Source organism: Parus major, chromosome 1 (assembly GCF_001522545.3).
Source record: "Parus major isolate Abel chromosome 1, Parus_major1.1, whole genome shotgun sequence".
NCBI lineage: Eukaryota > Metazoa > Chordata > Aves > Passeriformes > Paridae > Parus > Parus major.
In genome coordinates, this window is record NC_031768.1 from 114,044,591 (window position 1) to 114,059,633 (window position 15,043).

A 15,043-nucleotide genomic window follows, 5' to 3' on the forward strand; every position below is an offset into this window, starting at 1 on the left:
TCAGCCGCATGTAGCCTAGCTGGGCTCAGTGCAGCCGAGCTCGGCCGAAGCGAGCTGAGCTGTCCCGAAGAGCGGCGACATCTGCCGGTAATAGCCGATATTAGCCGAACAGCCGATAATGGTCGAGGTCTACCGATCATTGCCGAGGTTACTCGAACTGACCATGATAGCCGAATGTATCCGATGATAGACGAGTTCAGCAGCCGAAGAGCCGAAACTGACGGAGATTTACCGAACCCAGTCGAGTTTAGCCGGCTTTAGCCGAGTTTATTTAAATACATCCGAACGTAGCTGGGTTCAGACGAAACGAGCCGCGTTCAACCGAACCGAGCCGAGTTCGGCCGAACCAAGGCCAACCTTACGACGTCAGCCGAACCGAAGCGAGATCAACCGAATCCCTCGAGTTTGGCCGAACCGCTGCGAGTGCAGCTGAACCGAGGCAAACCTTAGGAGCTCGGCCGAATCTAATCGAGTTCTGCCGAACCCAGCCTCCGGCTCTCGTGGCCGTTAATTAGCGCGAGTGCTGTCACTGCCTAATGAACTCCTGCCCGACCCCGCTCTCCCGTTCCTGTCCGTGCGGTGGCCGGGCCGCCCGTGGGACGCGGCAGCAGGAAAACCCCGGGCTGGGCGCCTTGAACGTGAGGCGGCCCCGCTTTCCCGCGCGGCGCCTCGGCCCGGCCCGCGCCGCCCTCAGGGAGCTGAGCCGAGGTCCGGGTAATGCAGTGGGCAGTTCCAAGTTCGGCCGAACCGAGCCGTGTTTAGCCGAGCCCAGCCAAGCTCTATTTCCCGATGTGTAAAGTGACAAAGACTCTGCTGAATTCCAGCACACGGGCAAGAACAGCAGCAAAAGCTTCACGTGAGGTTAATTTACCCCTTGGAAGGGGCCAACATCACAAAAGGCAAGGACACGGACAGTAGGTAGGCGATATTATTTATTGTTTTCTTCCACCGCTCCTTGGGGGCTTTATTTAAAGAAAACATTACTGACACCTTGGACGTGTCCCACAGCATTCCCAAACTTCAAACCGCTGGGATCGAACAGTGATTCCAAAACACTGCGGTGGCAAGCGCTCCGTCCCGGGAGCTGCTCTGGGTGCTCTCGTGCCCATTAATTAGCGCGAGTGCTGTCACTGCCTAATGAACTCCTGCCCGACCCCGCTCTCCCGTTCGCAGCCGTGCTGAAAGGAATGAGAAGGAGATGTCTTGACAAAGAAACTGTGGGCCTGCTGGTAGATAAACTCGGATACCGACACTTGAAAGAAGTAATGAATGGAACCACAAATTCCAGAGGAATTCCGTTGCTCACCCAAGGCCGTGCTAAATTCCTGGACTTAGAGAAAAAGAACAGAGACACAAAGAAAAACAAGGGGCTGGAGGGAATGCACATTGAAAGGGGGTCGGTATTAGGCGATTCGGGAAGTTTGTACCTCTCAAGTACCTCAGTCAATGGGGAAGAGAGAGGTAAATGCGGTCGGGAAATGAGGATAAAAAGCAGACTGCGTCCTCCCAACAACCTGAGAGACCCATGGGAAATGCCCATGGCCTCTCCCTTTATTCGAATAAAGTTATAGTACTCCCCAGTTTCCTTTTTGGACATAAACCTCTGGTGTCCGTGGATCAGTTTTCCTGTCCGTGCGGTGGCCGGGCCGCCCGTGGGACGCGGCAGCAGGAAAACCCCGAGCTGGGCGCCTTGAACGTGAGGCGGCCCCGCTTTCCCGCGCGGCGCCTCGGCCCGGCCCGCGCCGCCCTCAGGGAGCTGAGCCGAGCTCCGGGGAGCGCAGAGGGCGGCTCCGAGCTTCCCCGAACCGAGCCGAGGTCCGGGTAATTAAAAAGCAGAAACAAGTTCCCAGAGTCTCAGCAGCCGGCCCAGCACAGGTAGGCAGGTTTGGCATTTCCTTTGCTATTCTGCAGGTGTATTCAAGATATCTTTCCTCTGTGACAGGAGCAAGACCAAAAAAAAAAAAAAATCTTACCAAACGGGATGTTTTCTTTCCAGTCTGTCACCTAGCTGAATACCACCACCTAGCTATCCATATTTTAAAATCAGCTGGAGAACTTGCATCCCCAACACCTGGGGACTGTCTGAGGAGAACTCTGGCCAGCTCTGTTAATTGTTAAGCACCCCTGGAACATCAGAGAGGTTGGAGGAGGCTGGAAGAATTCCAGTGTCCCAATACCCAAAGAGACTGACCTGGTCAAGCCAGATCACTCTTAGGCAGTGCTGCGACTGGCATTGGCACAGGCAGAATCACAGAACTTAAGCTAAGATAGAGCTGAAAAAGTCTTTCTAAGGACAGGGAAGCTAATTCCAGACTGTGTTTGGACAAAAATGCAGTGGCAATATCTGATGTCATTTTTGAGGGAAGTGTGATTTGAAGGGTAAAGGCAGCTGTACATCTGTGATTTAGTGTGAGGGTGGTCATGCACCACATCCAAATACTGAATGGAGTTTCTTAGTGCAAGAGATCTGCGTGGAGCCAACAGGGAGCCCCGGGGCACTGGATTGAGCCTCTCCAAGAGCAAGAAACATGGATGAGGGATGAAACACACAGATCTTCCAACACCCTGGGCATCCAGCTTGGGTTTCTCTCCAACATTACACCGTCTGGTAGGAAAGTGAAAGCTAGAAGATTTCACAGCCTCCAGTGAAATGCATGGGAGACCTGGAAGGAGCTCGCCCTGTCCTCTTTCCACTGCATGAATTTCCAGCCTTGGCCAGGAACTATCTCCAGCCACTAACCTTTATTTTTCTGTGTCATTTTGGATGTTAATACAGATAATTGAAGTGAATGTTAATGCTCTGCATCCCAGCAGTGTGATCATCAGCTGCCTTGGCAGGCAAATGCGTTTGAATTCCTTGGTCCCATGCTCCAGACCTTTTGTCTTGTTTCTGTGGGATAGGGCAGTGCTGACAAAAGGGACTGGGACACAGACACCTCACAGCGGGGCTTGTACAGGCATCAGCCTTCCCCCCTTTCGCAAACACCCATCAAAATTGGCACCAAATCATTTGGTATTGCAGAGAAGTGTGTGGTGCAATCAGATCATGGATTCAGGTCCAGGACCTCTCAGTATCTAAGGATTAAACTGTGGCATGAGTAAACAGAGCTGTTTCATATGCCTTTTAGAAGACACTTGTTTCTGTGCAGATGTGCAGGTAAGAACAAGGCACTCTGCTGCGGAGGGCAGTGTGCCCTTGCCAAGAGAGCTAACCCTTGCTGTTTCACAGTGGGGGAAGATATGGGTGTCATGCAGAGCCAAAATTGCATCAACAGTGCATCAGCAGAGGTAGAGGGGAGATTCTGCTCCTCTCCCCTGCTCAGCAAAAGCCTACCTGCAAAGCTGCCCTAGGCCCTGGGGTCCAGCACAAGAAATATGTGGAGCTGTTGGAACAAGCCCAGAGGCAGCCAAGGCCGTGGAGATGCTCTGAAGGATAGAGCTCCTCTGCTCTGGAGCCAGGCTGGGAGAGCTGGGGGTGCTCACCTGGAGAGGAGAAGGATCCAGGGAGAGCTCAGAGCCCCTTGCAGGGCCTAAAGGGGCTCCAGGAGAGCTGGAGAGGGACTGGGGACAAGGCATGGAGGGACAGGACACAGGGAATGGCTTCCCACTGCCAGAGGGCAGGGTTGGATGGGATATTGGGGAGGAATTCTTGGCTGTGAGGGTGGAGAGGCCCTGGCACAGGTTGCCCAGAGAAGCTGCCACCTCTCACCAGGACACCAGCCGAGCTCAGAGAGCACACAATGTCCTGCATGTCCCTGGGCTTGGCAGAGATGGATCTGGAGCACAGAAATGACGAAGGTAAAAGTTCTCCAGCCTTGACGTGAGCGTGCGTTTGTTGGGTGGGTGTGTTGGGATTATCATAAGAAAAGAGACATGAGGTTTCCATACAGATACTGGATGATTGTCATGCCAAGGGCAGTGGGCGGGTGACAGAGCAGAGAGGATGACAGGGCAGGGGGGTGGAAATTTACACCATTGGCTTCTTTCTGGCACTTCACTGGGTTTAGGTGCTGGAACTGGGAGAAGTGGACTTGAAGTGGGGCTTAAAAAACAAACAGAACTCAACCGAAAAGGACAAGTTTTGTGTGTGACTGGGTTTAATAGTTTCTTCAGACCTAAAACGGTTTTCTTACAGTATGTTTCACGCCTAGAAAAATTATAAGATCAGATGGTTTCAAAGCCTAAACAAATCTAATCAAATGCTGCTTTTAATTGATGATTTCTGGGCACTTCAGAAAAATTGAAATACATGAGGGATAAATATGTGTATTTTTCACCCAAGTGTTTTGCTTGGTAACATGATGTAAAAGTGAAAAACTTTAAAAATCAATACTTTGTTTAAGTCTTCCAAACACTCTGAGATTTTCGTGTACACCTACTTCTCCTGACACTTTTTTAGGAGCAGGAAATTTTTGGTCACATGCCTCTGCTACCCTGCAATTTCATACCCATTTCCATGTCTGTTGTGTTGTTACTCCACCTCCTGCTTTGTGGCTTATTTGAGTAAACTGCGTGGTGTTTTTTTTATTGTTTTTGTTACCTCGTGTGAGCATGCCAGAGGCCCTAGGGTGCCAATAAATGAGAACATTAGTGGGTCAAGAGACACTCCAACTAAATAATGACAGAGCAAGTATCGCTTCTGTGCAGTAATAAACATTGTGTTTCTAAACACTGGATCACTTGAGGCAGTGAATATTTCCTGCAGGTTATTTTTTCACACCAGTATCTAACTTACTTTTGCTCTGGTTATACTTACTTTGCTGGCGTTGATCCAGAGCAGGACATACACAGTAAAATAAGGAAAAGAAACGTCACAAATGCAGCAAGGCCGACCCAAAAGGCAATGACGATGGAGTCTGTGGACACAGCATGGTAATTCTGTCACATACATTGTGCATGGCAAAAATAAAACACAGCAAGAAGATTTATCATCTCTAGTAAAGGTTATGCCATTTGATTCAGTTTCTTCTTTTAGAGAGAGGAATCTAAGTGCCAATTTGTTAAAGGTCTTGGGAGCCTCCTAACAGTGTATGGCAACAGGAATGAGGGAGGGGCTGGGAAAAGCCTCCAGAGGGTGTTCTGGTGACTAGAACTATGCAGATATTTGACTATGGTTCCTTTCACACTACCACGGTGCAGGAAGCTTGAGTGTTCCTGCCCAATCCTACAGGATCTTTATAGAGAGGCCCTCAGGAAGGGAATTCCAGCCTTGAAAGCATTCTATACCAAGAGAAATAGCAAGGGAAGTTTATTGCAAAGTGTCGCATGACCCTCCCAGCACATCAGTGCAGTGATGAGGTTGTGCCCCTTGTCTATTCATCTGCAGTGCCCCTGCAACCACTATAAAATAGTGCAAGATGTTGCCTGCTTTGCCAGGAGCAAATGGTTTATTTAAGGAACAAGAGTCTTCCCAGTGCCAAACTGTTTTCACAGTTGGTTTAGTGGGAGGGTGAGGTGGCTGGGAGAGCAAAGGGAGCTGCTCTTTCATGAAGGCTACAGTTCTGTGCCAATTATTGCCTGAGCCTTGGGCTTAGCGAGGGAGGGGAAGAATCTGCTCCCGCCCCCACACTACATTTGGCCACTCTTTCAAAAATGCTTCTTCCTGGATCACTGTGGTGGTTGTGGCCTTGGGAAGTTTGGGTGCTCTGCCCTGGATTCACAGCCGGTGACTGGCTTTAGAGGAGGTGGAAAAAGAAGGGTCACTGACTCCAGAGACAAATATTGACCAAGATAAAATAAATCTTCCCTCTGAAAGTACAGAAAACATTGTGTTCTTTGAAACGGGTCCAGTATGTTTGATTGTTTCCCCTGTGAAAAAGTTCAGTATGTGTTGGCATCAAAGCCACAAGGGAATTAATTAAGGGAATTAATAATTTAGGGAATTAGCCCAGCTCCTTTTCAACCCAAAACTGGAGCTTGCCCAGCTGTATCCTTATCAGAAACCTGAGTTTCGGCTGGGCTACTCAGAAATATCAGTGGGGAGGGGCAGCTTATTTTATTCTTCCTTTGCCCAGGAACGTTATTTGGAAAAGCCCAAAGTTTTGAAGTGTTCTACACCATTGGGACAGAAATTAAGAGTTTGTGTTTATAGAATTCCCTATCAGAGCTATTTTGGCTTCATCTTTTAGAAAGAGTTTTAATACATTTCATGGAATTCACTGAAGCCAAATAACTTTGCTCCAGGGCTCAGGTAGAGCTTGAAACAAAATTTCCTGGGTTTAAATTCTGCAATTAGTATTTTTATTTTTTTTTAAGTGGAATAACATATTTTTATATTTTACCAATCTATAAAAAGCTTTCCTATTGCTAAATTTTACCATCACCTTTTGTGCGTGTTTTTCAATTGCCTATTTTTGTTTTTAAATAGCCTATTAGTTCACGGGCCAATTAAGATTTTTCATTATTTTTGTACAAAATGGAGAGAGATGCACAACATTACAAATATAAAGCAAGACCATGGCTTTTTATCTGGGTTTAGATTCATTTTCATGCAACAAATTCAATCTCACAAAGTTTCAGAGACCAGCCACCTAACAGAAGAAAAGAAGTGCAGAGATTCAGTTCTCTGTTTCACATTAAAAAAAAATGAAAAAAACCTAGCAGAGTAAAAAACTGAATTAGGGAGCTGCAATCCCATCCCAGGGTTATGGCAACTGTTTTGATTCCCTTGGGCTGTCCCAGCAATGGCCCTGAACACACAAAGCAAATAATCCCAGCAGCAGCTTCTTGAGATGTAAGAATATAAATATTATGCAATGACAGGAAAACCTGCAAAGTACATTCATTGCTTGACTGGTGCTTTTAGTCAAAACAAGAAAAAAAAAATAACCACCTGTGGAATTGTTTCCCTTGGTGTTTTCATTAGAACTTGTAACCCACTGTTCTCCCCCTGATATTTGGAGTAGAATAATAGTACCAAGAGGATGCAGTCTCTATTCCTCCTGGGCTGCTGACATGGAAAAATCTCTATTTTCATCTCCTTAGAATATAAAAGTGCTTCAAAGGTGACAGACTTCTCTACTTCTTTAGGGGGAGAGAACAAGTGGGACAAAAAAATCAACACAAGATCAGTTTACCCTGCTTTTTAATGGAAATAAGGCTGGTGAGATCACTCATAAGCACACATGGGGTAATTTCCTCTGAAAAACTGTCAACAAATTTAAATTAAATTTAACAGAGGGTGAACATCTTGTCTCATAAGCACAGTTTCTTCAAATTTCAAGAAAACAGGCAGCTGAAGAAAAAGAAATGCCCTATCAATTGCCAGGGAAGGAAGTGCTATAACACAAATGCCACCTCTGTTATGCACCAAGTGATCCAAATGGCAGGAAAATCTTATTAAGGAGAAAACAGGGGAAAAGTTTCTTCCTGATTTTTGGGGTTTGCTACACTAGCCACATGCCAGGGACTTACATCTAGCTTAGCTAAGCAGTTTGTGGTTTCCCTGATGGAATTTGGGTGTAATAATCTGCCCTAACTTTGAGAGAATCAGAGGAGCAGCTCATAACTCGCCTGGTCCCAGCAGCACCAAATGTTGCTCTACAGCATTAGAGAGCAAGAGTTTCTGTATGGAAGGATATGGATATTCACACCACTTTCTTTAAGGTGTGGTGCTCTAACATTGGAGGCAATAAACCCTCGTCTGATGCAAATGCACAGAGAAGCTTTTCTAGAGGTGGTGCAGAGTAAGTTTCTGCTCCTTTTTCCTACTGCTGTCCAAGCAAGTGAAGGACAAACAGCTCCTAACACAGGCTAATTCAACCTTCACCATCAGAAAGGCAGTTTCTTGCATTGTTAGTGAGAGAGACGTGAAGATATTCTGAAAGGCCGTCCCATTTTCCTGGAATATATAACAATTGCACTGTGATAACCTTGGGGAAAACAGTTTTAGTCTCTGAAACCACATCTGAACAGTTGCAGCCATCTTCAGTAAACTAAACAGCAATGAATAAAGCCCATAACTTTGTTACTTTACAGAAGATGCAACCACAGGCAGAGGCTTGACAGAAATCAAGGGAAAGCACCACCTGCAGCAGGTACACCTCCAACACACCCTACCTGCTCTCCCTTGGTCTTTGTCAGCCTATCCACCACCCTCGGTTAATCCACCATGACTTAGCTTGTCATTTTATCCTAGCAAAACGTAACCAGGGCAGTTACATTAGAAGAACCAAAATTATTTGCCACTACAAGCAGCCATAAAAAGACATTGCTGTTTCACTGGGCAAAGCCAGGTGTGAAATGGAACGAGCTATTGCAAGGTGAGTTGGGTGAATGCTACTTCATATCCTTTGAAAATAAACTGCAAAGCCCAGCAGAATAATTTTCCACAGCAGCAAAGCATTTTCACAAGAATGGATATTATTACTTTATTAGTTCAGCAGCACTAAATCAAAGGAGGAATGGTCAAAGAATATGTTTGTAGCTTATTGTTCCTGGCTAGTGGAAACATACATTTCCTTTACAAAAAGTCTGAATGTTTACCAGTTGCAATGTCAGCCTTGTCCCAAGATGAAAACACAGTATTTTTATGAAAACCTCTGCTCTTTCAGTGAACTTTGGTGGTAGTAATACACAGGTAACTAGCACCCCACACTACAGATTCACAAGCCATCAAATTTCCCCTTAGCAAATGACTCCAAAAAAATCTGTCCTTGTAAACAAGAATTAGTGTCAGCAGTCTTAAAGCTTCAAATACTTTAAGGTAAAGCCCAGAGTCAGACACCCATTCACCCAAACCATGCACTGGCATGGACTCTATTGCAAGGAAACAGAACCAGGTCAGTGATGCAAACTGTGCAACAATTTCCCTGTGCTAGATAGATTAGCAGCTACTTCTCCATAGTACTTACATTTATTAACCTTCAACTTGCTTCCATCTACTGGAATTGGATCTATGTAATCCCAGTAATATTCGTAAGACCAGAAATACTCAGAGGAGTTTGTTCTGTTAGCCATGTCAGTGGTGCCTTTTAAGCCAGCTCAGAACTCTGACCCACTACTTTGCTTCACTGTACTTCAGTGCCCTCAGAAAGAGAATTGCACAACTGATGCCTGTGCCAATCACTCTGGGGTCCTGCAGCTCAAGGACTGCCTCGGGACTGAAAAAAGATAGTGGCAATGAGCATTAATGTGTGGCAGAGATGTAAGAGCAGCCCTGAAAATGCAGTCCTCACTTCTTTCCAGACACTCATGTTATTCCTCAGGGTGTTTTCAAGTGAGATGGGTGTCCCATAACCTAGGGACAGGATGGACAAGTGCCAGCTGGGTCACATACCTTTCTCTTGGAGCAGCACACTATTCCTGAGAGCTCCTGAGCACAGCTGGGCTGAGAAACATTCCTGAATGTATGTGGATGGAAAGGGCTGGGGTCTGGAGGGGCTGCACTAGGAGTGGCTGAGGGCACTCGGCCTATTCAGCCTGGAGGAGACTGAGGGAAGAGCTCACGGGCAGCTGCAGCTCCTCCCGAGAGGCAGCTCCGGTCTCTGCTCCCTGGGACACAGAGGGCTGGAGCTCTGCCAGGGGGTGTTTATGTCGGAGGTCAAGGAAAGGTTCTTCCCTCAGAGGGTGCTGGCACTGCCCAGGCTCCCCAGGGAATGGCCACGGCCCCGAGGCTGCCAGAGCTCCGGGGGCCTTTGGACAGCGCTGCCAGGGATGCCCAGGGTGAGGTTGTTGGGAGGTCTGGGCAGGGACAGGGGCTGTCCTGGACTCTCTGAATTAGGCGTGACCTGATAAAACGCTTCATATGGAAAGGATGTACTGGAATAACCGCATCCTTTGCTTCGATTCCATGACCTTACAAGCTCGAAACGCCCCCAGGGCGGTGCGGGGGCACCTCAAAGGCGGGGCGGGCGGGCAGTTCCGGGGCGCTCCCGGGACGGTTCCCGGCGTCACTGCCGCTTCCTCGGCGGGCGATTCGAAGGCGATGTCGGAGGCCGCTGCCGGTCCCTCGTCGGGCAGGCGAGACACGATGGAGCTGTGCCCGGAGCTGGAGAACTCCCTGTCGCTGCTGGAGCCGGGCGGCGGCCGGCCCGAGCAGCAGCAGCGAGAGCGGCGGGCGGGCGCGGCCTTCATGCCCATGGTGTTCATGTGCTCCGGCTGCAGGCGGCCCGTGGGCGACACCTCCAGCTGGGTTGTCAATGACGAGGAGAGCGGCTGCATCCTGCTGCGCAGTGAGTGCCAGCCCTGCCACCCCGGCGCGTCCCCGCGGTCACTGCCGCCACCCCTCCCTCCTTCCCTCCCGCTGCAGGTGCGGCCGGCAGCGTCGCCGTGGACCCGGAGCGGAAGGTCTCCAAGCTCCCCGGCGAGAGTGGATGGTGAGCGCCGGTGCTGGCTGGGCACAGTCCCGGGGGAGTTGGGGGTTCCCGGGAAAGGCGCTGAGGATAAGGCCGGTGAAGGGCCCGGAGTGCTCGTGTGCCCCCGAGAGCACCTGGAACAGTTCTTTGGGGTGGTCTATGCAAGCGGCTTACAGCCTAAGGGAGAGGGATTTCTCACAAGGACATGTGATGGACAAGGGGAATGGCCTTAGGATGAAGGAAGGAGGGTTTAGGTGAAATATCAGGAAGAAATCCTTCCCTGTGAGGGTGCAGAGGCCCTGGCACAGGTTGCCCAGAGAATCTGTGGCCACCCGTGGATCCCTGGAAGTGTCCAAGGCTGGGTTGAACAGGGTTTGGAGCAGCCTGGGACAGTGGGAGGTGTCCCTGTCCATGGCAGAGGGTGGAATGGGATGAGCTTTAAGGTCCCTTCCCCAGTTTAGTGATTCTGATGCTCTTGCTGAGGTCAGTCAGCCTGAGGGGCTGTTGCAAACTCAGGCTGAAAGATGAGTACTTATAATTCACACTGCGCAAAGCAAGAATGTATGCTTAAATAAATTCTAATGCATGATTATTTTTAGAAAATGGATGGAGAAAGGTGCTTCCTTTTATTTTCTTCTGAAGAAATGTTATTTCTTACTTACAGCGTGGTAGAAACCTTATTCTGCTCTGGCTGCTCAAGAACACTTGGCAGCATCTACAGGTGCACCCCAAGGCATCTTGACTACAAGAGAGATTTGTTCTGTTTCAGTATTGACTCTATTGAAAGGTAAATGCAGAATATTTATGAGTCTGTCTGCCAGCTCCACTTCACTCACCAGGCATCGCACTCAGGCTGCTCCTGTTATATCTCTGGAAAGTCTAGAGGTAGTTTTTTTGCTCTGCACTGTCCCAGAGTGGTTTTCTGTACTGCTGCTGTTGTTATAGTGCTCAATTGTGAAGAAAATCACCTGTGTAAGGAAAATCCTAGGAAAAAATAAAAACGGCAAAGCAAGACAAAACAACTAGGCCTGCCTTTTGTGTGAGAAATTGCATTCCAGCCAAGGAAATATCACCAGGTCCAGGGTACAGGAGGATTCCTTCTCATTTGATCGGAAGAGCAGAGAAACCAAGCGCCAAGTAGGCCTGGCTGGAGCCTGTTAGGAGTCAGCATTATCAGCAGAAAGTGTGGCCAGAGTGGCTCAGGCAGAACTTGGGGTGGCTCTGACCTGTACTGGCCACATCTGCTCTGTCCTTGCTAAGGTGGGCAAAGGCAAATCTGACAACTGAGTCTGTGCTTTAGACTCTCACTCAGCTGTCTTAAAATCTGTCTAGAAAATGAAAGCATGCTTGGGTTTAGTTGGTTTATAGTACTTAAAAGTGGTCTTAAGGTATTCTTCAATAGCTATATCCTGAATTAAGGCTTCATGCCAGAGTTCTTTTATGCAAGCATTGTTCTAATAGACAGTGACTGTTCATCTGGACTAGTTTTAATGTCTTTTTTTTCAATGTCTTCTGTTTTTGTTTTTTTTTTTAAGTTCCCATTGATTTTGTTGTATTGCTGTGAATGTTCACCCTTGCACTCTGGACAGTGGTTTTGGTTTTTTTTTCTTCATTCCACAGCTATGATACTTTGTTTTTTCCATGGTAGTAAAATCCTCTAAAGCACTAACCTGGTTGCAGCCTATAGCACTTTCTTGGAGAGTAATGCTGCTTCTCCCAGCCAGCACTGCAGTGTTCTCTGTGCAATTTTTCACTGTATTCTGTAGCCCCAGAATCCATTGGTGTCTCTCAGGGTTCTGGAGGAGTGCCGTGTTTGGATTTTTAGCTTCAGAGTGGCAAGTGCATGATCTAAACTGTGGCATCTCAGCTATATTCTATATATTCTGTAGCTAAAGTCTATATATATTCTATAGCTATATTCTAGGAAACCTGGAGAAGCAAGCTGATCTTCACGAGGAACCGCTTACTCTTGAAAGTCGAGCAGTTTTGCAAGAGGTGCTGCAGAAGGTGAGATATAACCTTATATCGTTCTTTGTTTAAATTGCCTCTTGGAAACCTTAATATGCTTCAATAGTTTCTGCAGAACAACTTACTTCACCCAGAGCAATTCAGTGCATTGTAACATGTCGTGGACTGCTTCATGTCACTGGTGTCTTGTGTTATGCAAGATTTTCAGTAACTTTTCCTTCAGTTTCCATGGTAATTAGTATTTTCTGTTTATCAAGCACAGCATTAGGTTCCTATTTATGTCTCAGTAATTTGATATATTGTTTCTAGCTAGTTCTGATTCACTTCTCCAGATCTTCAGTTCACTTTTAGTCATGTTTCTTCTGCCTTTTGTGCAAATGGACTTAATGCTTTTGCTGTAACTTTGTCTTGAAATACTACATCATAAACCAAGTTGATGTTTTGCTCTCCTAAAATCTTGTGACTGCAAGTGGGAAGAGTTGGGAGCAAATAGGGGCAGGAAGTTGACTGTGGAAGCTGAAGGTTGTCCAACAAAAGCTGAGTGTTTGGCTTTGACACTTACCAAGGCTGGCAAAAGTTACTGTGTGGACACAGTGAATGTTAGAGTTGGGTCAGCTTTAAAAGGATGGAAGTAGCAGGGAAAGGATCATATGAAAAGAATTGGTGATGTGAGATCAGATTTGAGCCCTTTCTGACATCCACACATGCTCTTTGTGTTGTCAAATTCTGTGTGTAACCAAGTACCCTGGTTCTTTTGCAGGTCGATACAATACTGAATGCCCTGGAGACAAGACTGACCGTGATTGAGTCCCGTGTGGCTACTCTGCACAGGCAGGTCTGAGAGGAAATACATCTTGAACTGTAGGAGAATGGCAAATGTAAAACTTGGCCCTGTAATCCTCTGGGATCTGCGGGAACATTGCAAAAGCTGTGAGAGAGCTGAAAGCCATGGGTGGCATGTCCTGTGGGGGAGCAGTGCTGACTGAGACTGTGTCCTAGCCAAGGAATTCCTCTTCTGTCCTTGAAGATGATACACCAGGGGTTTTCTTCTTAATAAAGACTTCTGATCAGTCAACCTGTAGACTTGTGGTTTATTTAAATTTTTGTCTCTGAAAGCAAAGTGTTTATCTCCTGACTTCCCTGGTATTCAGTATCTACTGAACTGGGTATGCATTTTCCTAAGCAAATCAAAAACCTCCCTGTGATTCTGTAATTTCCAAAAGAACAGCATGAAGTCACTTTTCTTTTTTCTTGTCTCCATAGCTTTAGCTTGATTTGTGCTCAAAGGCAGGAATGACTCAATAAACTGTATGTAGTGAATTGTTAGTTTGGTGGGGATTTGTTGCAAGTTCAGGGCTAAAATATGATGAAAGGGTTTTTTTGCACCATTAGATAAATGCTTTTCCATGAGGTGTTGAAGGTAAGTTGTTTTACATCTCCAAAGGGAGGAAACCAAACCAGGCTGATGGCAGCACTCCTTTAAGCAATGTTTGCTATATGAGCAAGTAATTCAGCAGTTTTGTTGTGTTAATGCTGGTATTTCAATTGTGTTTGGTTTTCTGGGCATTTGACTAATTGTCAGTGCTTCTCATACAGTATGAGCGTTCCACCTAGTGTTTTTCAATAAAAGCAAGCAGTTGTGATATAAAGTAAAAATAATCTCAAAAAGTGGTTTGGGCTTTGTTTTTGGTTTTTTTTTCTTTGTTACCCATCACAACTTGGCTTTACAACTGTGAGCTTTAAAAAGTTTTCTCCAAAAACTGCAAATTAATTTCCCCATTCTATCCCATTGGTTAGGCGCTGCTTCTCTTGGAAAAGCTTCTACCCTCCACCTTCACTGCCCTGTTTTGAAGTCGTGCTCCAGTTCAGCCTGTTGTGATGGGTCTTACATCCTTTTCTGTTCAGCATTTTGTTACTGACAGACCTGCCAGAGGAGCTTCTATTACTGCAGTGTCATTTGTGGGGCAGTTTCTGCTCTAACAAGTTTTCAAATGCTGCTTAAGAGCAATAGACCTCATTCTATATCTCTGAAGGTGAGAGAAGAGATGGTTGCATCCTGGGAGCCTGATTTTGGAATGTTTTATGGAATTGGCTGAATAGCTTTTACTTCTAAGGTTTCTGTAGTCTGTCCATGGCAGGTCCAGCCTGTGCTTCAACTTGGAGCCCTCAGTCTGCAGGGAAATTAACCTTTGGGGAAGTTCTTACAGCTCTGCTTAATGCTTTATGAATTATGATGATTTTCTGGAAGTAGGCTGCCTATTCTGACCCATTTTCTTCTCTCTCCATGAGGACTGTGCCTGCTGAAAGGCTGAGGTGAGACCAAGATCTCCGACTGTCTTCCTGAGGCTGAAGCCGTGTTTGCTGTCAATGATGACATAGTGGAAGATGCTAAAGACTGAAAACTTCGGGATTTTTGCCCTGAATGCCAAGACTCTCTCTGCAGCTGTGCCCTGTTGTCATGGGGTAGCTTTACCTTTAAGGCAGCTGAGGAAAGAGGGGAAGTTGAAGCTCCTGTTGGCTGATGGGAGTTCTTCCTCCTGACCAATTATCAGTCATTTCCAAGAATTGACAGCAGATCTGACCATTAAAAAGTGAATTCAACTTGTAAACACCCCCTTAAGAAGTACAGACAGTGTTCTCTCGCCCTCTTTTCGCTTCTGGCTTTTGACAAGGTAACAAGGCTCCGTTTTGGCCTCTCCCCCCCCCTCCAGGCCGACAAGGCCACGGGGTGGAGGGGGGAGGGGAGGGGGGAAGGGAATCAGCGCTGCTTAGCCGAGCTT

The 15,043-nt window shown here is 46.9% G+C and overlaps 2 protein-coding genes across 9 annotated transcripts; one reads left to right on the plus strand and one right to left on the minus strand.

Annotated features, from left to right (window-relative positions):
• Positions 1 to 915: 915 nt before the first annotated feature.
• Positions 916 to 9,054, minus strand: MRAP (melanocortin 2 receptor accessory protein). Of its 7 annotated transcripts, none has more exons than XR_004499968.1 (4): positions 8,853 to 9,054; positions 4,757 to 4,856; positions 3,335 to 3,483; positions 917 to 1,325 (listed from the first exon to the last, which is right to left on the minus strand). XR_004499968.1 is itself a non-coding variant. In XM_033519131.1 (3 exons), exons 1-3 carry the CDS (start codon positions 8,956 to 8,958, stop codon positions 1,109 to 1,111), a joined length of 276 nt encoding a protein of 91 aa, XP_033375022.1. In that variant the 5' UTR covers positions 8,959 to 9,054; the 3' UTR covers positions 916 to 1,108. The 7 variants fall into 7 exon arrangements, 2 of the variants coding, with proteins under 2 accessions (XP_033375022.1, XP_033375020.1); XR_004499967.1 differs by having other exon boundaries at positions 917 to 1,330; XR_001525218.3 differs by having other exon boundaries at positions 917 to 1,933.
• Positions 9,055 to 9,648: 594 nt separating this feature from the next.
• MIS18A (MIS18 kinetochore protein A) lies at positions 9,649 to 13,338 on the plus strand. Of its 2 annotated transcripts, XM_015624090.3 has the most exons (5): positions 9,660 to 10,172; positions 10,250 to 10,316; positions 10,960 to 11,082; positions 12,209 to 12,302; positions 13,024 to 13,338. In XM_015624090.3, the coding sequence occupies exons 1-5, from the start codon at positions 9,746 to 9,748 to the stop codon at positions 13,102 to 13,104; spliced, it is 792 nt and encodes a 263-aa protein (XP_015479576.1). In that variant the 5' UTR covers positions 9,660 to 9,745; the 3' UTR covers positions 13,105 to 13,338. The 2 variants fall into 2 exon arrangements, with proteins under 2 accessions (XP_033375016.1, XP_015479576.1); XM_033519125.1 differs by lacking the exon at positions 10,960 to 11,082 and having other exon boundaries at positions 9,649 to 10,172.
• The last annotated feature ends 1,705 nt before the right edge of the window (positions 13,339 to 15,043 follow it).